Source organism: Phalacrocorax aristotelis, chromosome 7 (assembly GCF_949628215.1).
Source record: "Phalacrocorax aristotelis chromosome 7, bGulAri2.1, whole genome shotgun sequence".
In the NCBI taxonomy this organism is placed as follows: domain Eukaryota; kingdom Metazoa; phylum Chordata; class Aves; order Suliformes; family Phalacrocoracidae; genus Phalacrocorax; species Phalacrocorax aristotelis.
This window is the reverse complement of record NC_134282.1, coordinates 27,708,439-27,732,186: the sequence shown is the minus strand read 5'-3', so window position 1 is coordinate 27,732,186 and position 23,748 is coordinate 27,708,439. Positions and strand designations below refer to the sequence as shown.

The following is a 23,748-nucleotide window of genomic DNA, read 5'->3' as shown; positions in this document are numbered from 1 at the left end:
CTTTCTGAAGAAGAGCTTCCTGAGGTTTGCCTTCATTGCTTGCTACCTTTGTACATGAGCTAACCAACCTAGTGAGAGAAGATAGCAAAGACCATATGAGAAAAAAGTTGAAAAGTGGTCACAGGTTTTCAGTTGGAGGCAGTGGAGGTGATGACATCATTAGTAGTTCTTTTTTTTTTTTTCTTAATTTTCATGTGAGGATGGTAGTTAACCAGCCCCTAGAGCCTTCTTTAAAGAGGCCTTTAACATACAAGTGCATCATGTGAGTAGTGAGCCTTGTTGGACGTTAATGCATTGCTGTAGTGTTCTTGTAGAATAAATGTGTCCACGTTTGTGCTGTGTGTGATAAATAGAAACTAGGGCACCGCACTGGGCCAGTATTGTGCTGGTGCTACTTAGCTCATGCTTGTATAAACCAGCCTGGTATTAACCACCTGGAATTAACTGCTTTTTTTTAACTATCTTTGCTTCTTATCTTCCATTTTTGTTAAAAAAAAAAACAAAACCCCAAAACAAAAACCAAACAAACCCCAAACATTCAATACTCTTCAAGGCAGAAATCATTGATTTAATTGTAGTATACTGAACTCATCAGTGGAATCCTGACTTACGCCAGTCCAGCGAGTCTGATCTGGGTCTTCCATTCAGTATTCGACTGAATGATTTAAGAACCTGCTCATATAATGTGAAGAAGAAATCAAAGTACAATTAAGTTGCAACTGGAAGAGAACTAGTACATGCAGCTTCTTAAAAATCAGTACACTCCATTACAAAATTATTCCAAAACCTTTTAGGTGACATTGCCACAAGAGGGAGCCAGAACAATTTTCTTAAACCTGCTGAACAGAGCACTTTTTATCTATTGAAGGTAATGGCTGTGAAAAGCAGTTTGTCTTCTAGCACAGAGCAAGCATACATAGTCTCAAGACAATGAAATGTCAGGTTTGTGGTTGTTAGCCTTACACAGGAGGACTTTCCTTTTTCTCATACTCCATATGAGGTTGGTACAACCATAAAGACTGGATTTCAGTAGGAAAGTTGCATATGATATATTAGATATTTTTCCTTGTAGAAAATAATTTTTTCCTGTTTCTCGCACTTTTCTCATGTGCATCACGTCCTTAGCACTTAAGGTTAAAAGGTTGGGTAGAAGTTCAGGAGTATCTTGAGCCAGCTGTATAACCCTATCTAACTTTGTACATTTTCATGTTGTACTCCTGAGATAGAATATTGTTTAAAAAGAAGCACATGGAATTGCTACTGGATTTCATGGGTACACATATTTAGACTTTAAGGGGTAGAATTGCTCATACCCCCTGAAGCACAGAGCATGATTCCACACTTGGATTCTGAGTTCACAAAATGTGTATTTCTGCTTCTTGGACCACATAAGTACACTGTAGACAGGCACTTCCAAGTAGCAGCTGAGTCAGATGTGTTCCCTTCCAAGACATCACTGAGCCATGTCGCCACTGTGCCTAGATGTGCCTCGTACTAGCTCTGCAGATAGCATCTTTTAAATGAAAATTTAAACCAGTCTTCTCCTGATCTGTTTTTAAAGACCAAGTGATACTTACCTAAATATACAGTTGGTTATCTTTGGGTTTATTAAGAAAAAAAACCCAGTTTGGGTAATTCTCTCTCTGGCCTTACTGAATTTCCCCACAAGTTTGTATTTGATACACGTTATTCACTTTAGCTTACACACACTACTGCGTGTAACAGATGTATTGCTTCAAATACAATATACGACATCCAGGTTTTTAACACAAGTCCTTTTTGGTTTACAGGGTTTTCAGTGAATGCCTCATCAGAGCGGCTCAATATGGGAGAAATAGAGACTTTGGAAGACTACTGAGCATGTGCAAATCAACTGGCTTTTCCTGCATCTGTTAACCATGGATTCTCCGTTTTGGACACAGTACTCTCCACCATGCGTTCTTCCCCTTTGCCTCGCAGTGAATCACAGAATCAATCATCTCAGGCTGCTTCCTCTAGCCCCAGCAAACCCCTTCTGCCCAGGACTGCACAGGCATTGTTCCTACTGTCAGCCTAGAGTCAAGTGGACTTTGTTGAGAGTCCTGGGAGGGTGGGAGATAGGATTCATTCACAACAAGGCTGATTTGGGCAGCAAGCTTTCACTGTGCTGTGATTTCTTCTGCTGACATACCTGGGGAAAAAAAAAACAATTGGGATTCTGCAAACCATTGCTTCCCTCTCCTGGTTACTCTTACCACATCCAACACGTGCAGTCATGGAGAGAGAGAGAGTTTGTGGTTAACAGATGTCGGTCAAAACCAAAATGCCACACAGATACTGACTTCCACGCTCCATCAGGGCAAGAGGTGCTCTCCCAAGCCAGGAGTTGCATTCATAAGCTAACCTTAGAACTGGCAACAGCAGGAGAGGGGCGGTGGCGGGCTCAGTTTAGCTTGGGTTGGTTTGACATTGCACACCCCCTGCCAGCCCTTCTCAGCACATTATTTTTGGAGGGAAAGCTCGAGTCTGTCTTCATTAGGTGGTGATGCTGAAGCTGGTGGAGTTCCCCGTTGGCATACTCCAGCCTTACCAGACAAGTGGGGACTTTTACTCTGGGGAAAAAAGGGGGGTGGCATCTCTTCTTTCAGGTTGAATTTATCCCTTAAATGCTACCTTCGGAGGGTTAGGACCAGTTTATTTTGAGCTCTCTTCCTGCAAATTTGTCTCGTTTAAGAGACAGTAGGATCTTTACCATGTGGATCTTTAGTCTTTGGTGAGGGTGAACACTGGCTTTCAGATATATACCCCAGCAGTCTTAGCTAGTTGTCATTTCAAGCAGTGCTTAGGTTAAAGAGTAGAGATGCCCTTTTGTCGCGAAGAGAGACTGTGGAGGGCGAAGCTATGTGCAATGACGGCCCTGCTTATCTTTTACACCTTAAGCTACTTCACACACCTTCACTGGAATCCATAATGTTTAAATATTTATGGAATCATAACCTTCCTCTCTCACCGAATGATTAACACCACCTTCCCTTCTCCACCCACCCGCGTGCACACACCAGAAAAAGAAAACTGCCAAACGCACTTAGTTTCAACACCCTGGTCCCATCTTCCATTCCCGGAGGCTTATAACCTGCCAAGGGAGATATGCAACAGTTTTGGTGGAGTTGTATAAAGGTGTCTTTCTGTCATCACTGCCTAAAGAAAACAGTTCGAGTTGCTCAAGAGCAGTTTGGCTTTGGATTTTATTTCGTTTGGTTTATTCATTTTTTTGGGGTCACCTTCCCCTCCTCCTCCTCCTCTCTCTTACCCCTGCCCCCAGACATGTACAGTAACTATACAGAGACTGCTGCAGACTTGTATATAATTTTTGGATCCAATAGCATGGAGAGACTTGGAACTGTTGCAAATCTGGTCTCCCTGTCTCCTTTGCTTTGTAAATTCATAAAAGGGGGAAGAGGGGTAGTTAAAATGTTTACAAAACTTTAAACTCCCTCTGAACTTTTGCCAGTGTGGGGGGGAAAAAGAGAGAACTTAAATAAAACCTGGTTGTATTATATCTGAGAGAAAACTTTCTGCTTGCTTTTGTCGAAGCTGCGTTTTGAGATAATTCCTGGTGCTAAAACTGACCCAAAACTCGACTCTCATCAGTTTTCATCAAGAAACAACAAGCAAATACACAGGATGTGGAACAACAACTGCTGCTTTATTTCTTCCCTGGTGAGGAATACCGGTGGGTTTTTTCTACTTGATAATTTTAGAGTTCAAATAAACACCAGTGAGTGAGATTGGAAAATTCTGACAAGAAAGCTTTAATTTTCCCCCCTTCTCTGCACAGAAACACGTGCATTCGCACTCATGGTGTTTATGCAGGAGAGAGCAAGCCGTGGCTGGTTTTCTGTTACTACAAACACTCAGCCATGGAGCCTTTTCTTGCCAGTTGGTAACCACCCCACCCACCCCAGTTACCTTCCCTAAATGAGAGGTTTTATTTCTCCCCTTAGCGTAAAGTCCACACGGACATCTTGTAGGCTTCCCTTGCCAGACAACATCTTACTTTCCTCTTTTCTTACTTGATGCTTGTTTTTGTGTGGAAAACCCCAGTAAAAGTTCGTAATAAATGTCCTTCTGCCATTCACGTTATCTCAAAGAATACGAAGTCAGTGAAGAACTAACTTGTATAGTAGCTTTGCATTATGTTTAGCTGATGTCTTGGAGAGAACAGTACATGTTTACGCTGATAATTTGACTTTGTTTGAATATCTTCATTTTTTTTTAGCGTATAACGTGTCTGGTTCATAAGTACTTTCTATTTTTTAATGGTATGCTCTAATTTCTACTTTGTTACACAGCATATAAGCAAAAGCCTGGTATTTCTAGCTCAGCTGGGGAGCAGGAAAGGAACAATTTGCCGATTGCTAATTGTTCTGCATTCCGAAAATGCGGAAATGCAGGCAGGGAAAACGTGCAATAATTTGTTGATCCCCAAGGACCTCGCTTGGCTTCTGAGAATTTGTAGATAATGGACTAGTGGGGAAGATCTCACTCTTAATGTTTTAACATTCTGGCTTCTGTATTTGGTACAAAGTTATGATGCTGGCATGTTCAGATCGTATGCTCGGGTGACTGGCCTGTCACCTTCTGTGACAAACAGGGCCTATTTCTCTAGCGAAGGTCACTTGGATCAATAGGGATGAGAAAATAGGAGCTACAGCTTTGTGTGTGCTGGTGGATATATATTTATGTACTTCCAGCTCCTTTTTGGCCAGAACGTGAACCTGGAAAGCTAATGGGGCTTTGATCCAAGTTTGACAGGTAAATTTGATGCTAGGGATGTCTGAGGCTTCTTTGGAGTGCTTTTCATCAGGCTACTCCCTAACTTCTCATTCCACTGCAGGGGCAGTGCTCAGTTCTCTGTGATTTTCCTGCTTCCCCTCACAGCCAGGCACTTTTGCAAAGAACTGCAGTGAGCAGAATGATGTAAAAAAGGCACATGAACTGTATCTGTCTGCCTGTCAGAGAAAGCCAAAAAGCAGAGAGATCTCTTACCAGAAGAATCTGAATCTGAAACTTAAGACAAAACTACTCATTTGCATATTTTCAGAGCGTAAAGAACAGACATTGGGGGCATTTTTGTACTTTTACATCTTTTTCGAATGGAAACCATGAAGTATTTCATCCTCACATCAACTTAAAATATCCTAATGAAATTTTTCTGTCCTCTGAGAATGAGCTGGATGGTTCTTCTTACACACTTCATCCTTTCCCAAGTCTCTATTGGTACAAATGTGATTTGAAACAAACCTCAGTATTCTCTGCTGTGAACTTCTCATGAGCCCACTTGGAGGGGAGGGACAGAGTGGCCAAGGGTGCAGGAGGAGGTAGGGTCTGTGCAGTTCAGATCTGAGGAGGATGCTGGCCTTGCCTGACGAAGGTGACTCTCCTGGAAGACCTACCAGATTTTAACAGGCAGTCCTGCCAGCAGAGACCACCCGTGGCTCCTAGTCCACCTCTGTAAGTATTACACCCAGAAAACAAGGATGCCACGGAGCTGCTCTGGCTCTGTTTCAGAGCATTTTAGCCTCAAAAGATTGAGGCCCTTGTTCTTTTGCTGTGCTCACCCTGGCAAGTCCACTGCTGCCCTGCATGCTGAGGAGGGAGCAAAGCCCTCCAGTCTGCTTGGCTTTGGGGTTAGCTGCCCCAATGGCTCCCGTGTTATTTCCTGTGTGGTGGAATGGCTGGCCGGAGGGAAGGCATTCCAGGAGCATCCCCACGGCCTCTGGGAAGGGCTTGCCAACAACTGCTTGTGTGTGTGCTGGCCTGGCAGGGTGACGGATGCCTAATGGCTTAGCTGCCTATGGGGTTTTAGGCACAACTTTTAGAGGGTGGAGCTGCCTTCAGGGGGAGGTGTGCTCTAGAAAGCAGAGAGAGTGAGTCTCTGCTGGGCTTTGCACTTTCTCTGTCCGCTTGCTGTTGCGAAGGAAATCTTTTTTTTTTTTTGGCCTGACTGGAGAAAGTTTTTATTATACCAGTGAAATTTCTAAGTTGTTTTGTACTTTGAAGAGTATTAAGAATTCCTGCTGATGCTTTTCCTGAAGGAAGCCATGCCATATCACAGAGTCCTTCGCCTGGTCCTGCTAACACTGTGCGGCATCCTGGTCCCTGCTGTGCTGGCAGGTAAGGAGCTTTGTTTGCATTTAAAGTTCAAAAGCATGCAATGCCTTTTACTAACCTGCCTCTTTCTCCTTGCATACCTCCTCTCCCTCCCCTAAAAACATCTGTAAGTATTTATTAAATTATAATTGATTAATGGAAACTAGCTTTGGAGTCGGTGGCTGGTGGTGAGTAAGAATGCATTCTGCATCCTGAGACCATGTTCCTTTTGGGGAAAATGGAGAAAACCCTTTGTCATTTCTTCTAAGCTGAACAGCAGTAGTGCCTCCATGAGAATTGGTGGCAGTAGATCAGTAGACAGATCAGCCAACAGTCAATGAGGAGCCCGCAGCAACTGATGGGATAGGTTACCTGTCAGCTTTTAATGGTAGGTAAAATTTACAATCATGAAAAGGAACATTTTTCCCTCGCTAAAGCATGTGTGCCAATTTTTGGTCCCTTCTATGCCTTCTGCTATGGCAGAGCACTTCACCACAGCTGCTGTAAGTAGAAATTTGAGCGTCTGAAAACGCTTAGCTGGGTCAGAAGCTGAGGTGCGCATCTAAACTGTGAGCTTCTGGCTATAACTAGGTGTAGTGAGGCAGGCGGCAGCGCTGGGAAGGTGCGTGGCTGCCACTCAAGTTCAGCGAGGTGATGGGAAAGGTTAGAAGGCGCAGAGTCAGCCTCAAAGACTGCTTGGTCTGAGATGGGTTTTACAAATGAGGGAAGACTGGCTTCCAGACCAACTCCAGCAGTGGGCTCTGAGCGTATGGGTGGAAGCTGCTGTGGGGAGCTGCTTCCCTCAAAGCCTCTTTCTTTAAGTGCAGGCAAGGCTGTGAAGGGATGGCTCAGGCCAAGATAACAGGCAAGAGCACACCGCTTGTTTTCCTAAATTCTTGTCCTGCCTTCCAAGACCTGGAGCAAGGCTGGATTGCCATTCCCTCCCACTTTGTTCTGAGCATCTTGCCTATCAGGGAGATCCTGGCCAGCCTTCTAGCAGATGAAATTATTTCTCTTTAAAGGAGCTTTAATATGGGTAGGGGAATTTATGTCTGGAACATCTGTGGGTGCAAGCACAGAATTACGGTAGCTGATATTTCCCCCACAGATCCTCCCCTTGTAGGACACCTTGCTGGGAAATCTTTAAAGTTAACTAAGAAATAAGCACTAGAAAGTGGATGTTTTCCTTCTCAAACCCGAGCTTTGCTTTTTGTATAGTGGAACAATCACTTAAGCCTGGTTTTAGTTTGTAGCTTGCTCATGTTCCCAGAAGCAGCGGCAGTGTTCTTCCCCAAAACTAGGTAAGGGCTTTTCTTAACTGTTACAGTCTCTTTTGCTCTGCAGAAATTGATTCATTTCCAGTGAAACTTTGATTTGCTTCCTCTCTGAGTTCGGGTTTCTCTTACATTATTTTAAGTTTCCAGTATTTGGTGCATATTTGCTCTATCCCCTGCCTTGCTAGCTTTCCTGCATACTTGCTCTCAGCTCAGCTTTGCAGCAACAGTTTGTGACAAACTGCCGCTGACTCCCTGTGTCACTTTGCTCCCATGAAATACCCCAAGTTGACTTGATTCCTTTACTGGGTGAGTTGCACTCACGCAGTGAGGCCAGTAGCTCTTGAAGAACTTTATGCTGATGAATGCAATATTCTGATCCTGGGGCTTAAAGGAGACTCCCTGCTTTCTCTGTCATGTTTTAGAGGGGCTTGAGCCCTCTTAAGTTTGTTGTTCTCTGCTACCTTAAAGCTAGGCATCAGGGAACCAGCCTGTATGGTAAGCCCTCCCAGAAGCAGAACGATTTTCTGCTGCATTAGGAGTGGAGAGGTACCTACTCCCAGTACAGGGACTTTTAGTGCGTGGTGGAATTTTTTCTGCTTTTCACCCCATTAGAAAAGGAAATTTCCTGACTTGTGCAGACAAAGAAGGGAAGGGCACACAGACAGCCCTCTGGTCTCCGTGCGTACACATGCAGTCCTGCCTTTCTGTAAACAAGCTTATTTAACATTCATCAGAACCTCAGTGCTCTGCAGTGCTCCACACTCGAGCTCCCGGCGCTCACACATCACAGGCTGCCCTTTGTGTTCCCTATGAAGGCCTCTTTTCATCCCTGCCCTGGCCCTGTGCCTGCTGTGGCTACCTGGGGCTGGACAGCCCATTGCTGGCCTCAGAGTTCACCCAGGCCCTGCCCTCCCATCTCGGTACCTCGTGCTTTCCATAGCAAAGCCCTCCACAGTGAGCAGAACTGGAGTTTGCCTTGGACAAGGCCGCAGGTGACGCTGGCCATGCAGACCCGAGGCCCAGAAAGTCTTCCCTTCCTCATTGGATTTAGCTTCGTCTCAGCAGTGATTCAGAGCTACCTAGTACCAAAACCCTCAGGTAAGTGCTCGGGAGTTGAGACATGAAGGATCTCACTGTTGAGGTTCCCATCTGTGTGTAGGAGTCTGAGATCTTTTGGGGTGCCAGTGGGTCGTGTACCTTGATCTAGCTCTTGCCCAGCCAGTCTGGTTTCCTGGATGGTGTGGTCAGGGCTCTGGGACTGGAGAAAGCATGAATTTCTCCTCCGAGGTACTGCGCTCTTTCCAATATACCATTTGTCAAAATGGGGAAACAACAGAGTCTTTAGCCCTTTTTGATGTTGTCTTGGTGCAACAGAAAACAGAGCTGGTTCAAGGACTTTCTGCACACCCAAATCCTCTCTGATTCCACTTTCTCCAAACCCAAGTGGCACTTAGGCTACAGCATGGGAGGATTGATTTTTATTTTTTTCCTATTGGCAAAACCAGTTTCGATTTGTATAATGGGTTCAGCTCAAAGTGAAGTAGAAGTTAGTAAAAAGCCTTGGCAAGGCCTTGGCTTCTGAATCCTATATATATCTGGTATCTAAACTCTGATGCAGGCTTGTGAATTTCCTTGTTTTGAGCTACTACCTTCTACTGCAGTAGCACATCAGAATGCATATAGGAGGAAAAAAAACAGCAGAGCAGGAGATGTGCTAAAGGAAAATGTAACAGAAGATGACCTTGTCCAAGGACATCTTTCTGTAGCAACTCATGTGTCTTCATTCTCAACAATAGGAGAAAAAAAGATTAGGAAGCTTTCAAAGCTCAAGGACTAGTATGTGAGAAGTAGTAAATAGATTTTTTTTGTCAGGCAAATTTCTTAAAAAGATGTGGTTGTTCCAACAGGTCTGTTCAGACTTAAAGCAAGTTTTTGTAGACCATTACTCAACCTTGCTCTGTACCACAGCTCCTAATAAATTACTGACACTAGTAGCAGCTCCTGACTTGAGGTTACTGGGTTGGAGGTGGAGAGTATGCTCCAGAAAGCTGCAGCTAGCCTGAGCTTTTCCCTTCCTTGTAACAGATGTAACATGAAAATACAAAAACTTGTGGAATAAAAGGGATAAAAGCCCCCCTGGTTCTGAAAAGGATGTGAGCAGTGGAGTTGGATGCTATTAAGCTGATCTGTGAACTGTTGTGACTGAAGAAACTGTGTAATGCTGAGGTTACAGCGGGTGCCCTTGCCTCTTTCCCCGGATCACCAAGCATCTGTGTCCTATTGAGGCACTCAATTCTGTCACTGTAAGCATAAACTTCTCACCTGATGGAGGAGGAAAGTCTCATTGTCATCTCCTATTGACAGGCTGATGAGATGCTGAAACCAGCTTGTGTGAGGAAGAGTGTTGGTCACTGGTGGCTGATCTCCAGGGACGAAGATGTTAGGTGGCCACATCTGCCTGCAGATGCAAGACCTTGAGGTCTTGCAGAGTCTGCCTGTGGGGAGGTTCTGATTGTTTGGGGGTATCTTGAAGGATCCTTCAGATTTGATTGACTTCCTCAAAAGCTATCACTTGTGGAGACCTTTCCAGTCTTTCAGCCACTGAGTATCTGGGATATGGGCTACCATGTCCCTGTGCTGGCAGCTCACCCCACCTCCTCCTCACTAAGCATGGAAATAGTGGTTTTGTCAAGTTGCCTTTGGCATCATGCCTTCCAGATCTCGCTGAAGTCCTGGTGTGTCCCTGCACGATTCAGAAAACTCACGGTGTATTTCTTTATAGTGTAGTAGCTCTGATATTTTCTCCCCTTTTCCTGGCCTCGGTTGTAACTAACCTGTGCTGGAGAGCGGGAGAAAACTCAGTGCAGTATAGCTATTTCCCTGAAATAGGGTTATTTGTAGTGTCAACATACAGGAAGGAAGACGTGCCATCCTCCACCTGGCCTGCTGCAAACAACTGGAATACGTTTAGGCAGTTTTCTCCAGGTTCCATCTTTGCCCTGTAAAACCCCAATAACTAAGATTATTCCATGTCTTTCTCTTAAGTGCTCCCAAGCTGTGTTTTTACCAAGTGGATTTCTCTGGTAGTCTGTGGAGCAAGAGTTGCCCTCAGTTTGTGCTCCAGTGGTGAGACCCAGTTAATGCTGGGGGAGAGCTTGTTTGAGCCGAGGGGTGAAGGTTTCTCTCCCTTTAGAGTACCCAGCACCGAGACACAAAGCCTCGGCAGTGGTGGGGTTACCCACGTGCGTCAGAAACCTGGTAGCCCCTCTGGGTGCCTACCTGCTGAGTTTCTCTGGGGCAAACAAACCATACGAGTGCATCTGGTGGGTTTTCTGAGAGATAGGACCAATCCTAAAACTGGTGCTGGGACTGCTAATGCATGGCGCTCTGACCCAGACATTAAACTTCTGGTCTTGTGATGGATGATGTGTTTTGAGTGTGTTTCTTGGTGGTTCTTTATTTCTACAAAGTTCTTAGGTGTACAGAAAAACCATGCGCTACCTTGCCTTTGATATTTGGTTTCTAACTCTCAGTTGCACCCCCTCACTTGAGACTGCGATGAATTTGGGGTTTTGCACAAGTAAAAAATGCTGTGCCCTGCCCCAGGCTGTGGAGGTGCTGTGTAACTTAGGCATTCCCAGGGAAAGGTCACCCCTGGGTCTGGAGCTGTTGCTCTGAGGCATTCGTTCAGGCACACAGACAGCTTCCTCCTCGTTGCAGTCAGTATGATGGTGACTGTGGAGGTGGGTAGGCCTGGCTGATCTGGTGCTGCTTCTCTTGTAGATCATGTTTAGAGTCCTGGTCTCCTGCTCATGCACAGAGAAGCTGAGCCCAGGAGGGAGAGGGACTTGCAGTGGTCACACAAAACATTGGCAGCGGAGCAGAGAACTGAAGCTCCTGAAACAGGTCCCATGCCTGTACTTAGAGCCTATCCAACAGGTGACTGGAGAAGGCCCTCATGTCTCACTTGGAGACATGTGAGACCTTATTAATAGTGTGTGTGTGTTGGGTTTTGGCACCTAACACAAGCTCTGTTATTCCCCCTCGCCTTCCTTGCTTTTACCAGAAGACTGAACTGAGAGTGTGGCATTTAATTCTGCTCCATTAGAGGTCTATCGCACTCAGCCAGCAGCAGTGTGGCTGACACTCATTGGGACTGACTGTTGGGGTACTGCGGAGGGAAGCAGGTATGACTCCTGATTGTTAAAGAAACCCGCTGGATGTGTGGGGGTAGTTGGATGGGTGGTTGGACTTCTCAAACGGGCAGGAATGGAGGCATGTGAGGACGCAAGCTGCTAGTTTAGGAGGGGAAATTAAACATGATCCTTGGAAAGAAAAGCGCCGATTACAAACAGGTGCTCACCCAGGCTGCAGCACTTTGCCCTGGAGAGACCTGCCTGCTGGCAGCTTTCTCTGAGGACAGTACTTGGGTTTGGTTTTGTGTTCCCCCACCCTGTGTGCCTGCTGCAGGGCTCTTGGCATCTGCTCGAGCAGCATCAAGGTGCAGGAACTGAAGAGGAGACCCAGCAGTAAGACCTGGCTCTTGGTGATATTCAGATGCAGGTATTTCACTTTATGCATTTGTATGACTCTGCTGCTGCTTCTGAGCTGACAACTCCTGTTAGTGAGGCTAAACCCGACTGAAAGGAGTTGTGTTTCCCTTGGTTGAAGCGCCGTTAAGGTAAAACCACAAGAACTCGGGACAGAAAATGCATGTTTAGCACACTCTGCCCTTTCTGTGAGGGTGAACTGAAAGCATGTTTTAACCAGATGAGGGGAATTAACAAAACACATATCCAGAAGCCATCCAGGACTCTATCCAGGTCTTAAAAATCACTGAGATCATAAACAAATTAGACAGTTTCCTCTTTACTTGGCTATCAAAAATAAGCTCTGTCCCCTGCAATAAATTTTTCAGGAATTAGATGCATCAGGGACAGGAAAGCCTTTGCAGGACCTGTGGGTCCAGTTAGATAAAGAGCCTTTGCACTACAGTTGGAAGGGATAGCGGTCCCTTCTCGTCTCTTTGGTGACAGGGAGTTGGGAAGACCCTTTCCAGGTCCTACGGCCTCCCTGGACAGTGCCTGCATCTGTTAGAGGTCATCTGAGCCAATGCCTTTTGCCCGGTCAGATGCGAGGGGTACACCCAGCTCTTTTGGCTTTGGAGAGAAAACATTCTTGGGAAATGCAACAACGCCGTCCTCCCAGCGTGTGGTGTTCTCTTGCCAGGCGGGAACAGCTGCAGTGTTGGTGCTGGCCCTGGTGGTGTTGACAGAGTCAGGAAGGTTGTAGCTGGAGTATAGCTTTTCTATGTGGAGTTTCTCCACTTGCCAAAGCAGCCTGGAACCCGGGCTTTAAAAGCGTTATGTACGTTTGGTCTGCGCCTAAACCAATAGCTTCCTAACACTACCATTGCTAACTAAATAGTACTGGCTCTGCTCAGTCCCTCTCCCTGTTGTTTTAATTAAGTTTACCCACTGAATTTTATATCTCCTCCTGATCCATCCGCTGGTAGCTAAACCACAGGATTGGTAGGAGAGCGGTCCTCTGGAAATTGTACTTTCTGGAAGAGCCTCCAGATGGGATGTGAGTCTGCAGCTCTGCTGGTTGGTTTTGCAGGACAGGTTGGCAAGGGCCCTGCAAAAGGCTTGGGTGTTTCTGGGGAGCCCTCGTGGAGCATTAACCTCTTGTGCACTCATAGCGGCACCCTGAGATGCCACCTCTGATGCAGTGACCACAGATGTACCAAGTGCATGAGGACACAGTATTCACTGCGGCTCCCAGCTTCTCCCCACTGTGGGTCAGACAGCCAAAGCATGCTGCTGTTGCTGCCTGACTGAACTGGCACAGTCCTCAAACCAGGAGCTTATTTGTCTCTGTCACTCATTGGGCCAGAGTTAAACCTGGCAGCTGTCTCGCTGAAAATCCTGTAGCTGTAGAAAGGACTTTCCAAAACTAGTCCAGAATCTGTTGTGTTCCTGAGTCCGCAGGCAGCCTCGAATAGGTCTGGGGACAGTGGGAGCTACTCCTCAATGTGAGCCCTGTGGTAAGCTCTAGCAATGGGTTTGTACAGGCAGCAAAGGTGAGTGTTTTGGTATTGGTCTTCCTCTTCTGTTTGATGCAGGGCTCCTACAGAAGAACAAACTGTGGTGGAGCCCATTAGTGCTGATTCTTCAGTCCTCTTGTCCCACAAAGTGCCAGCTGCCTGCAGGAGTCAAAGAGGGCTCCAAGTGCTTAAAGCTGGGGCTGGTGCTACCAAGATGTGCTGCTGCCACCTCTCTTGCTGGGGCAGGGAATGCTGGGATGGTGCTGGGGTGAGTCTCTGGCTGCCCCTGGTATGCAGAGAGACACCGTGCCAGAGCCAGGGTTCCCGGGGGCACCACTGTGCCTTGCCCCAGGGAGACCAGGCTATTCGCTCCAGCTTGTCTGCAGCCCTTTTTCGCAGCCCAGAAAACCATCCTGTCAGTTCAGGTGGGCCCTGGTGCTGGATGCTGTTAGGTTTGGGGTCCCACCCCCCCTTTTTTTCCCCCCATCCCAGTGCGACATTCCCAGTGGTTTTGGTAGGGAGCTGTGGAATGTCTCCCGTTCCCGCTGGGGCCCACCTGAACAAGATGGGCATTGACAGGGAGCGCTCAGCTCCGCCACACACAGACAGGGAGGGCTCTCTGGTTTGGTCCCTGACCCCGCAGCAGGAAGAAATAACAGGAGATGAATGGTAACATCAAACAGAGCCCAGCCCAGCTTTCATCTCCCTGGCGCAGTGTGGAGGTGGGGCAGAGGGAAGTCGAGGCTCTGGGGCTCCGATGTTGGGGAGCCACGTCCTGCACAGTGCCAGTGCCTCCAGCATCCTACACCACGTAGGCTGGTGGTGCAGGACAGAAAGGCCCTGGAACGCTGTGAATTTGGCCGGTACAGGTTGCTAGGTGGCCTCTGCATCTTGCAGGAATGTGACAGCCCCTCCCAGCCCAGTCCCACGGGCATCCACCAGCAAACCGGCTGTGGATGTTCATGTAGGGCCTGTTTGTGCACAAGCAGAGGTTGCACAATTCTGGGGAGCTCCCTGTTGTCCTGTGTGTATGCCAGGTTGCCACAAAAGCCTGCGGCAGCATGGCTTCACCCCAGGGCACAGGCATTGCCATTGTTGGTGGTGCCCTCTGGGAGCAGCGCTCTGCCCCACAGTGTTTCTCAGCCCTCAGGTTGCCCTCCATCCACCCTAGGGCACTTGGCAGGCAGCTGGAGCCCAGGGCCCTGCTGAGCTGTGGCTGTCCTGATCTGCTGCTGTCACCAGCAGCCTGGCTGGGGCCACCTGTGCCTGTGAGTGACCGTGGGCACTTGTCTCCCAGCAGAGTATCCGCAGGGTCCAGTCCCTACCCTCTGGAATGAGCCGCCCGAGCTGCCCTCTGGAGCTGGCCCCTTCGATGCCGCCACCACCACAGTCCGGCTCTCAGATGCCACCGCCTTCCCCCTGTACACCTCTGAGCTGGAGCCCGAGGACACCACCCATCTGCACCGGCTGGACGCTGGCGACGGTACGTGGCTGCGCGATGGGCTGCCTGCGGGTCCTTCCCACAGCGTTCCGGCAAGTTCCCACTGTGCAGTGGTCCTTTATGGGCCTGTCAGCTCCCAGGGGGTGTTTGAGCCACTAGAGGTGGCCTGCCTCAGCCATGCTGCTCAGTGAGGGGCTGCCACCGCCTTTCCTCCTGCCCCGGGACTGGCACGTCACAGCAGGCACCAGCAAGAAGTGCCTCAAGCCAAGGTAGGCACCAGGGCAAGAGCATGCCTGAAGCTCTTTGAACAGGGTGTGGGAGCACCTTCCCTGGCTCCTGAGCTACAGCAAACACGTGTTGCGATATGGTTCTGCAACAACAAAAGCAACTCCCTCGGCATGGTTGTAAGAGGAGAGCTGACTGCTTTGTGGCAGCTCTCCTTGTCACTGGAAGCTGGCTGAGGGGCGAGTGGCTGGGCCTTCTCCGGCACCCTGCCTGAGGGCTTGATGCCATGGGGGCGCAGGACCACAGGAACAGGGCCACCATGGCCACTGCCGGGAGCTCCAAGGCAGGAACGTGCCCTGATGGCTGGGGATGTGCTGGTTGCAGGGGGTGACCGCCATAGCCCTTCCCATCTGGGACCACCACCTCTGCTCACCTCATGCCGCCTTGTTCTCTGTCCCTGCAGGCTCCCTGGGGCCTGGAGCTATTGGTGCCATTGTCATCGCCTCCCTCCTGGGTACATCTGTGCTTGTGGCCTTGGTTGTCATCACACTGAGAAAGTTCTCGGCCTCCTGAACTCAATAAAAGTTTTTCTGTAACACAACCAGCCTGTCTCCTGCCCTTGACTGTTCCTGCTCCCTGTCTGCCCAGGGCCCCCCAGGGAGAAGCGCTGCCGCGGATGTGGCAAAGGGTGCTCCAGGCCCTGGGCTGGGCAACAAAGCTGCACCCCAAAGCACTCCTTGTTCTTAGCATGCAGGTCGTCTGCATGCATGCAGACCTGGCAGGCTCGACCACAGCAGGCACTGTCACCCCCACAGTCAGGAGTGGCCTGTGGCAGTGAGTGGCTTTGAACTGGCAGCTGCTCTCTTGGTCTAGCCTGGTTGGTGGTAATGGTGTTGGGCATCACCTTGCACAGCTTGCCTTGGGAAGGGCTGGTCAGTTGGTGTAAACTGCTGCAATACTTCCCTGGTCTTATCCCACCCCCCATATTCATGTTCAGCCCCACTTCCACCCCCTGTGTTTGGGCCAGTTGCCCCCCCCCCCCAGTCATACTGGACGGAACTGGGGCAGAGGCGAGCGGTCGGTGTAGGGGGAGGAAGAAGACACGTGCGTTGCTTTGGTGCTGGCTCGCTCAGCTATATTTCATCACACAGAAAAAACGAGACAATGAGAAGTTCCCTCAGTTCGCTGAGGCAGCCGGGCGGCAGCTGGGGGGGCTCCAGCCCGTGCTTGTGGGCCCCAGGCCTGGCCCTGTACAACACTTGAGACCACTCAAACAGAGGCGTGCAGGGCTGGGTCTGAGGAAATAACACTGGATGCCACTTCGTGCCTGAAAATGGCACAGCCTGTGCTGAGGGTTTGGAGTCTTAAAAACTCACAACAGAGCAAGAGGGTGTGGGTCATGGGACAGTGGCCAGCAGCCCTGGGCACCTCTCCCCCCAGAAAAATGCAGTGGGGAACCTGGGTCAGCCCTTCCACTAGCAAAGGAGCTGTTTCTGATGGCTAAGGAAGCATTTCTGTGCTATGAGAAACCTCCCAGGCAGGTGTGTGGGGCTGCACTGCCTGGGCTGTGCTGGCTGTTGTACTGTGAAGCTGGGGGATCTGGGACGTGGTGATTTCTCAGGTCATTTTAAGGACTTCTAGAGCTGAAGCTTCTCTGGGTTTTGCTACAGAGAATTTCTGGCTGCTGCAAGGTCTGGACCCTGATCTGGAGGTTTGGTTGTACTCAGAAAGCTGACTGTGGGGTGCTGTGGGGTGATCTGACTTAGGGTCTTCTCATTAAATGAGCTCAAAGCACCAGACTGGAGGCTGGGGTCCCTTCATGGCCCCCAGCTCTGGGTTGGGCACTGACAGGTGGCTGGGAGCCTCTGGCTGGTGTGAGCTGCCCAGGGGCTCTCTCTCAGGGCTACCACAGGTGGCCAGGGCAGGCACAGCCCTGCTGGCTGTTGTGACATGCTAACACAGTGGCACCAAGCTAGGCCTGAGGGGTGAACCCCTTCACTCTCCCTTCGCTGCTTTGGCTCTCACCAGTTTGGTCCCAGGGGGAACTGCCCCAGTGCAGGGCTGACTTGTCTGGCTGTCCGAGGGCTGTGGTGAATGTAGGGGCAGCCCTGAGAACAGCTCTGGCCTCGTGCCTCACACCCCAAGTGTAACCTGGGCCACACATGGCCCAAAGACCAGCTCCAGAGCCCCCCTCCAGCAGCTCCCTGGTGTCCTGCTTCCTCCTCACACTGCCACCAGCACAGCTGTGCTCCTCTGCTGCATGTGCATGGCAGGGAGCTGCTCCCTGTCCCCTTTCCAAGCGCAACTGGCACTGCTGGAGCATACAACCGCACAGGCCACAACACCTGGAAGTCTCTCCTTTGCAGTGTTACAGAAAGATGCTAAATAGCTGATTTCCCTGATGGATGCTGGCTGCAGCTCAGGTCCAGCCTGTAGCTAAGAGGCTCTTGGCTGCAGCCATGTGTGGGACTGTTCAGGGCAAGGCTGTTGAACAACAGATGGCTGCCGTGGGTCTGTCCCCTGGCCAGTCTCAGTGCTCTGCCCTGGGCTTCATGCGATGCTCAGTGCCACAGCTGGAAGGAGTGATGATCTAGCTCTGCTGGCGACAGAGGATTTGCGTATATACACGGAGGTAAGCCTGTACAGGGGGTTTGTGCACGCAGCTGGGTGGTGTGGGTTACAAGCATGCAGGCAGCAGTCGCTGGGCCTCCTACAGTAGGCAGGACAACAGCTCCCGGGGTAACCTCGCTCGCCTGTTGTGCGGCAGCCCGCGTCTGCTGGCGCTCCCATGGTACGTGGTGGTGTACGGGGAGGCACTGGCACAGCCACCCTGGTCTGTGCCTCAGCATCAGTGAGTAGCAGAGACAGCAAGTGCCAGATCAAGTGGGAAAGGCCACAGTGCCAGGCTTCTGCAGCAGCTCTGCAGAGGGATGCCAGCTGTGGAAGAAGGGGTGAGCCACGGGGCAGGGCCTAGATGTGTTTTGAGGCTGTAAGGTGGGCAGAGACATGGGTCAGGGCTGGTGAGGTCAGGCTGCTGGTGGAGTGGGGCTGGGTATGGGGCATTTCAGACTGTTTGACTAGAAACAGATCGACGGTCTGTCTGTGGGAATGGGCCCAGCAGCTTCGCAGCAGGACTGGGGAAGTGGAGCTCCTGGGGCTCATCCCAGCCTGGTGCCAACGGGCTGCATGACAGGCGGCCTGACAGCTCCTCTACTTAATTTTCTACCCTTGTAAGATGCTGCTTTAGGAGGGCCCCAAACTCAAAAGGTAGTGATGAGCTGTAAGTGCTCAAACTGGGCGACATTAATTGCTTCGTTACATTTGTGGCCATGTGCCTTTCCCAAGTGGCCTGAGCCTGCCCCAGCTAGCACATGTGCAGGGAACGAGGCTCAGCTGGCTGGCACTGGTGGCCTTCAGGCTGTGTCCATTTGGCTCATGCTCTTTGGGGCTTTACAGAATACCTGGAAAGGGGTTATTTTAGGCAGTTCGGGGCACTGATCTCCAGGAAAGGATCGGTGCTGCAGGAAGCATGGTGGGGGGCCCAGGAACTACAATCTGTTTGTTCAGGGGTGCATGTGCCTGGTCTGGCACACCAAGTCCTGCACCATGGCCCACAGCACCACTGCCATATCCTCCCAGCTGGCAGCCTCTGTCCTCTGCCTCTTTCCCAGAGGTGCTCCAGATGCTTGGGGACGCCATCAGTCATTGGCGGTTTCTGCTGCCCAGTTTTCTCCGCTGACTGTCATCCGACTTGTGTACCCGGAAACACTCCTTCAAGTTCTGGGCTCGGATTTTGGGGTTCAGGATCTCCTCCCCCATAGAACTGGGGAACCAGCCCCTCTCCTGGTCGTGAAGACGCTCCCCAAATATCCAGCCTGAGCAGAGACAGAGACAAGCATAAACGGGGAAGGACTGGCCCTCACTCCTGCACTGGGAGAGTTGTGCTGGCAAGAGCCTACACAGCTGGCAGTATCCTCTGAAAGCTGCTCAGAGGCCTGTGCTGGAGCGGACCCAGTTTGTAAATCTAGCCAAGGAGGCCCGCTCACCTGAGCAGCACTGCATTTGGACAACTGGCTCAAGGGATGCCAGCAGAAAGCAGGCACTGCTGCCACTGAGTGCCCACTACTGCCCCTGATGCCACAGGAACAGACCCCAGCAGAGACCCAGTGTGACCAAGTCCACAAGCTACAAGTGTGCCCCAGAGGCCAGGACCAGGTGGCTGCAAAGCATCATCGAGGTAAGGACAGCTCTGGGTTACATCTGGGGTGGATGTGCCAGCCCTGCCATGGCCTGCAGCCGGTGCCGGGGTGGCTGTGCCAACCCTGCCACAGCTCAGGGCAGCCTAGATTTGCTGAGTGGTAGGAGGAGGCAGTAACTCCTTCCTGCTGCAAGCTCCTTCAGCTGCGATGATGATGCTGGCATCTCTCCCTGGCCAGAGAACTCCTTCTGTCTGCTCGGCAACCACCTGCCTAGAGCAAAGCCCACCCTTTCACAGGGACTCCCAGCCCAGCCCCGCCCCATCCCGTCCCGTGTACCGTCATCTGTCTTGTCCAGGATGTTGAGGATGTCAGCCAGTTCTAAGGACAGCTCATCTGGCTGCTGGGCCACGTACGGGTGGACACACTGGATCTGTGGGCAGTCTGCCAGGGAACAGGGTGAGAGTGAGGGACGAACTGGGACAGCCCACTGCAGGACAGCACAGCTCGGATGGGTGTAGCACCGTGTGCTCTGCAAACGGTCCCTCTGATCCGCTAAGATACCCGTGGAGGCCAAGGGGTGCTCTAGCCCCAGGGACCGGGGGAGCATCTCTGTGGGGAAGGGAGCAGCCAGGTGCACATCACCGCTGCAGTGCCACCCGTGAGCAGCTTGGGTGGGAGGCACAGTGTAGGCGCAGCCCAGGCCAGGTTGGAGGGGAGCAAGGTCAGGACCAGGCCTAGAGACAAATGGGTATCGATGATGAAAATACAAGGGGAGCCCAAGGAGAGGGTTCAGCTTCAGCAGAGGCCCCAGGCCTGGGGTTGGACTGAGATTAGGACAGAATAAGGTGTCCTGGGGTAGAGGTAAAGGGTTCCTGGCTCCCATGCTGTGTCTCTTACCAACAAGTCTGGATGTAAATGAAACGAACTTGGTTCTCCGGTTTGGGGCCAGCGAAATCATCCAGCGCTTCATTTCGCTCCTGGATATGGGAGACAAATCGAGGCTGTGAGCATGACAGTTGTAGGGACCCCAGCTCTCCTGCCTAGCCAGCCCTGGGCTCCTAATTTCTCCTCTCAGGGCCCTTTCCTGCCAGGCCCCCCCGGGGTCCTGGACTCACTGGTGGTGCTGAGCCCTGCTCTTGCACGCACCAGCTGGGATGTCACACATGCTGCAGGGCCACCAGGCTGGCTGTTCCCACAATCAGCAGGATCCCCCTCTGGGGAGCAGCATGGCCTCAGAGAGCCAGCAGCAGGGTGGGGGGCCTGGCATCCTCTGAGCTCTAACCAGCAAAGGCAGCTCCTGGCTGGGCTGGGTTCATAGGAACAGTTTTTCCTGGAGAAAAGCAGTTAGAGGAACCATTTATTCCCGCAGCTGCTGTGTGGGATCGTTTAAAGGTTAGAGCTGATTAATTCACTTGCAGACGAACACTGCGGCATACCAAGGGTACCGCCTGCTTGGCAGCAGATGAGAGACCTGTGTGAACACATCACCAGATCTAGCATGCCATTATGCAAAACCTGGGCCTGCAGCAGGAGGGTGAAGGTTTTGCAGGTGCTGGAGAAGCCCCAGGCCTGGTGCTCTCTCAAGGCTTCCCTTAGCCCCACTTGGAAGCAGGGCAGTTCATCCTCAGGCTCCAGCTCCTGCCTGGAGGGCCAGTTGTGCTCCCAGCCCTGAGGGAGCCAGAACTTTCTACCTTCTCAGATGGTAGTTTTAAAGCCTGAACTTGACACACATCTAAAGCCACTGGAGTGTCTTCTGGGAGGAGAGAGGCCTAAAAGGGAGATGTGAAGGACAAGCGCTGGCAGGCTGATCTGCAGGGCAGGGAATACTTTGTGCTTCAGGGCTGAAGCGCGATGCCAGCGACCAGTGAAAACACCTGCAGCTGCAGGTCGACCACAGCCCCTCACACCATGAAGACATGCAGGATAAGGGTCCTGTGCACTAAGGGGCTGGCACACAGAGATCAAACCAAGGATCTTGCTGTGCTCATGGCCCTATCTGCAGGCTGGCCTTGCACACAGCTCCTTGCAGGGCTCATTGGATCCTGCCCACAGTCCCCAGCTCCTCTCAGGCTGCGAGGGGCCCACCTGTGATCTAGTCCTGCCCCTGTGACCAGCTGTGTCCAAACATACTGCCAGCTCTTGGGCATTAGCTGCAAGCTGCCACCAAGCAGGTCATCATTGCTGTGTGGGTTCAGAGCTGGGCAATGCTGCAAGAGCTGTGGAACAGATGCAGCAGTCTCTGTTTGGCACCTACTTATCTCTTCTAATTCTTCAGTTTTCCAGTTTGTGCCCAGTACTGCTCTGATCATCCCTGCAGCTCTGGAACAGCAGACTTCAGCAGTTGCTACAGCACATTTCAGTGCACAAGACCTGTTGACAAGCTATGTGCTGGATCACATATCCACTGTGGCCATCCAGAAGATGGGATGGGATGGGATGCAGAAGCACAGAACTGCAATTGCCTCCCCTGAGCTGAGGCAAACCCTGGCCTGGTTTATCATTCTCTGCACAGCTAAGTCTCACAGACATAAAAATGTGCGTTTGCCCTGATAACGTGACTGACATCTCTATTTTCAGTACAGTAAAGCTGCAGTCACTTGTCTAGGAAGAAGGTGCAGTTGCTCGCTGTGCTGGGGGCTCGTCTTCCTGATGCTGGTGCTGCACTGCAATGGGGGCAGTCAGGGTGCAGCCCCCGAGGCTGCAGCAGGACAAGGTCCCAGGTGGGGCTGGTGGCCTTTAAGGGATATGGATGTCAAATGCTGGCCTGCTGACAGCAAAATAACACCAAGCTGGGGGTGCACATCATCTCTAGTAGCTGTTTAACTGGTGGGACGCATAGACCTGTAATAGCACAGATGCTGTGCCTAGAAAACATGGCACTGGTAAGGCTTGGATCAATGAGAAAGCCATGCCCTGAGCTCCAAAACGATCAGGACTGTGTTAGCGCAGCTTTATCATTTGCCCAGTCTGAGCTTGTTGGATTCTGAAATGAAAAATCAGTGAGCCAAAAAAACCTTGTATCCAGGGAGACAAGGAGGCCCAGAGCAGCAGAAGGGCTGTGCAAGATTGGCATTGACTGGAAGGCACTGAGGAAGAGGCCTCTTCTCCACCTTTGCCTACAAGCAGGAGCCACTTTGCTTCACAGGGCTGGTCAGGCAGAGCCTTGATCCTTGTGAGTGAGCCAGCTGAGCCGCTGGAGTGCGTGCAGCATATGACCTCCTTGCTCTTACTTTCTGAATATGCTGCAGGCTGTAAATCAGGTATGCTCCTGTGCTGGGGCTGATTTCTGACCTCTCTGTCCCAGAATGCAAAGTGCCCATCCATCTTCCACCCCGGGTGCAACAAATACACCGTACAGGAGAGAAACCTGCCTAATTTGCTAGTACCTTTCAGTAGGAGAGACCAAAGGTGGCCTTGGGAGAGTGATGTTAGACAGAGAGGTTTGTAGGGCCAGCCTAGCTGCAGGAGTGGGACCTCTGCCTACCCGACCCTGGTACACCTGGAGAGCTGGCCCTCATGCAGGCAGGGTACTGTCCTTGAATGGGTGTAGGAAGAGAGCAGTGCTGAGCGCTGGCAGGATGACTGTTGTACTCACTGGGATGATGCCTTCAGCATGTAGCTGGCCTCCCGGTCATCTGCATTCTCCAGCAGCCTCAAGATGAAGACGTTGGCCAAACTCTGCCCCTGGTCTTCTAACTCCTCTACCCGAAGAAGCCCACGGGGAGCTGAGTCAAACACCTGGTACTTGTCCCTGGGAGGGGTTAGAGGATTAGGAAAAACTGCAGTTATCCCAGCAGACTTTGGCTTCAGCCACCCAGAACTGTACTGGGGACACAGACCAGGAACCTCTGCATGGCAGGAGGATAAAAGATGCCCTGCTGTGGGAAGGGATGAGTGGGCGGCTATGAAAACCTACTGCAAAGCAAGAGACACTCTCCTTGCTCTGCCTTAGGCATCCCACATGGCCTAGAACAAGTTGCTTGCTCTGTTTGAGCTCCCCATGTACAAAAAGCAGACAGTGCTTCCTCAAAGGGGACTGTGAGGCTTAATTCATTCCTATTTGTAAAATGCCTCTGTGTTTTCTGGATACAAGCTGCCGCAGAAGCAAAATATTTCCAGGCGGACAGACACTGTGGCGACATGTTTATTAGAAACATTGGACTAGTGAGATGCTCTCTACCGGTGAGTCTAGTTAATGCTACAAAGAAGACGCTGTTCTCTGGGACCTGTCTGTGCTGCTATATTTCACTAGTGTCTAGTTGCACAAGACATAGTCCTAAGCATGATGACGTTCTCCTCCTCCTGAGGCAGGTTACACCACGTCAAATATAACTGCTAGCCTCAGGCCTAAATTTATACCCCTCCCTGCTGCTCAAATTTTCTAGCCTGGTTTCTCAGAAGTTTAACTGACTGCATCTGAGCTGTTCT

At 50.7% G+C, this 23,748-nt stretch overlaps 3 protein-coding genes across 26 annotated transcripts in view; 2 read left to right on the top strand and 1 right to left on the bottom strand.

Moving 5' to 3' along the window:
* Window positions 1-3,775, top strand: part of GIGYF2 (GRB10 interacting GYF protein 2) — a 78,454-nt gene extending 74,679 nt beyond the window's left edge. For all 15 annotated transcript variants that reach the window (XM_075099460.1, XM_075099459.1, XM_075099453.1 and 12 more), the window contains one exon: window positions 1,791-3,775. In XM_075099460.1, coding sequence (XP_074955561.1) covers window positions 1,791-1,858 — 68 coding nt within the window. In that variant the 3' untranslated portion in view covers window positions 1,859-3,775. The remainder of the gene's footprint in view (window positions 1-1,790) is intronic.
* On the top strand, window positions 3,669-15,722 carry SNORC (secondary ossification center associated regulator of chondrocyte maturation). 5 transcript variants are annotated; one of them, XM_075099466.1, is made up of 4 exons: window positions 3,669-5,493; window positions 6,078-6,156; window positions 14,753-14,938; window positions 15,585-15,722. In XM_075099466.1, exons 2-4 carry the CDS (start codon window positions 6,084-6,086, stop codon window positions 15,692-15,694), a joined length of 369 nt encoding a protein of 122 aa, XP_074955567.1. In that variant the 5' UTR covers window positions 3,669-5,493; window positions 6,078-6,083; the 3' UTR covers window positions 15,695-15,722. The 5 variants fall into 5 exon arrangements, with proteins under 5 accessions (XP_074955567.1, XP_074955568.1, XP_074955566.1 ...); XM_075099467.1 differs by having other exon boundaries at window positions 3,809-5,493; window positions 6,043-6,156; window positions 14,756-14,938; XM_075099463.1 differs by adding an exon at window positions 8,350-8,507 and having other exon boundaries at window positions 4,706-6,156.
* Window positions 15,723-16,232: 510 nt separating this feature from the next.
* Window positions 16,233-23,748, bottom strand: part of NGEF (neuronal guanine nucleotide exchange factor) — a 54,418-nt gene continuing 46,902 nt past the window's right edge. For all 6 annotated transcript variants that reach the window (XM_075099436.1, XM_075099437.1, XM_075099438.1 and 3 more), the window contains 4 exons: window positions 22,916-23,071; window positions 20,218-20,297; window positions 19,657-19,761; window positions 16,233-18,996 (listed from right to left, as the gene is read on the bottom strand). In XM_075099436.1, the coding sequence (XP_074955537.1) occupies window positions 18,824-18,996; window positions 19,657-19,761; window positions 20,218-20,297; window positions 22,916-23,071 (514 nt within the window). In that variant the 3' untranslated portion in view covers window positions 16,233-18,823. The remainder of the gene's footprint in view (window positions 18,997-19,656; window positions 19,762-20,217; window positions 20,298-22,915; window positions 23,072-23,748) is intronic.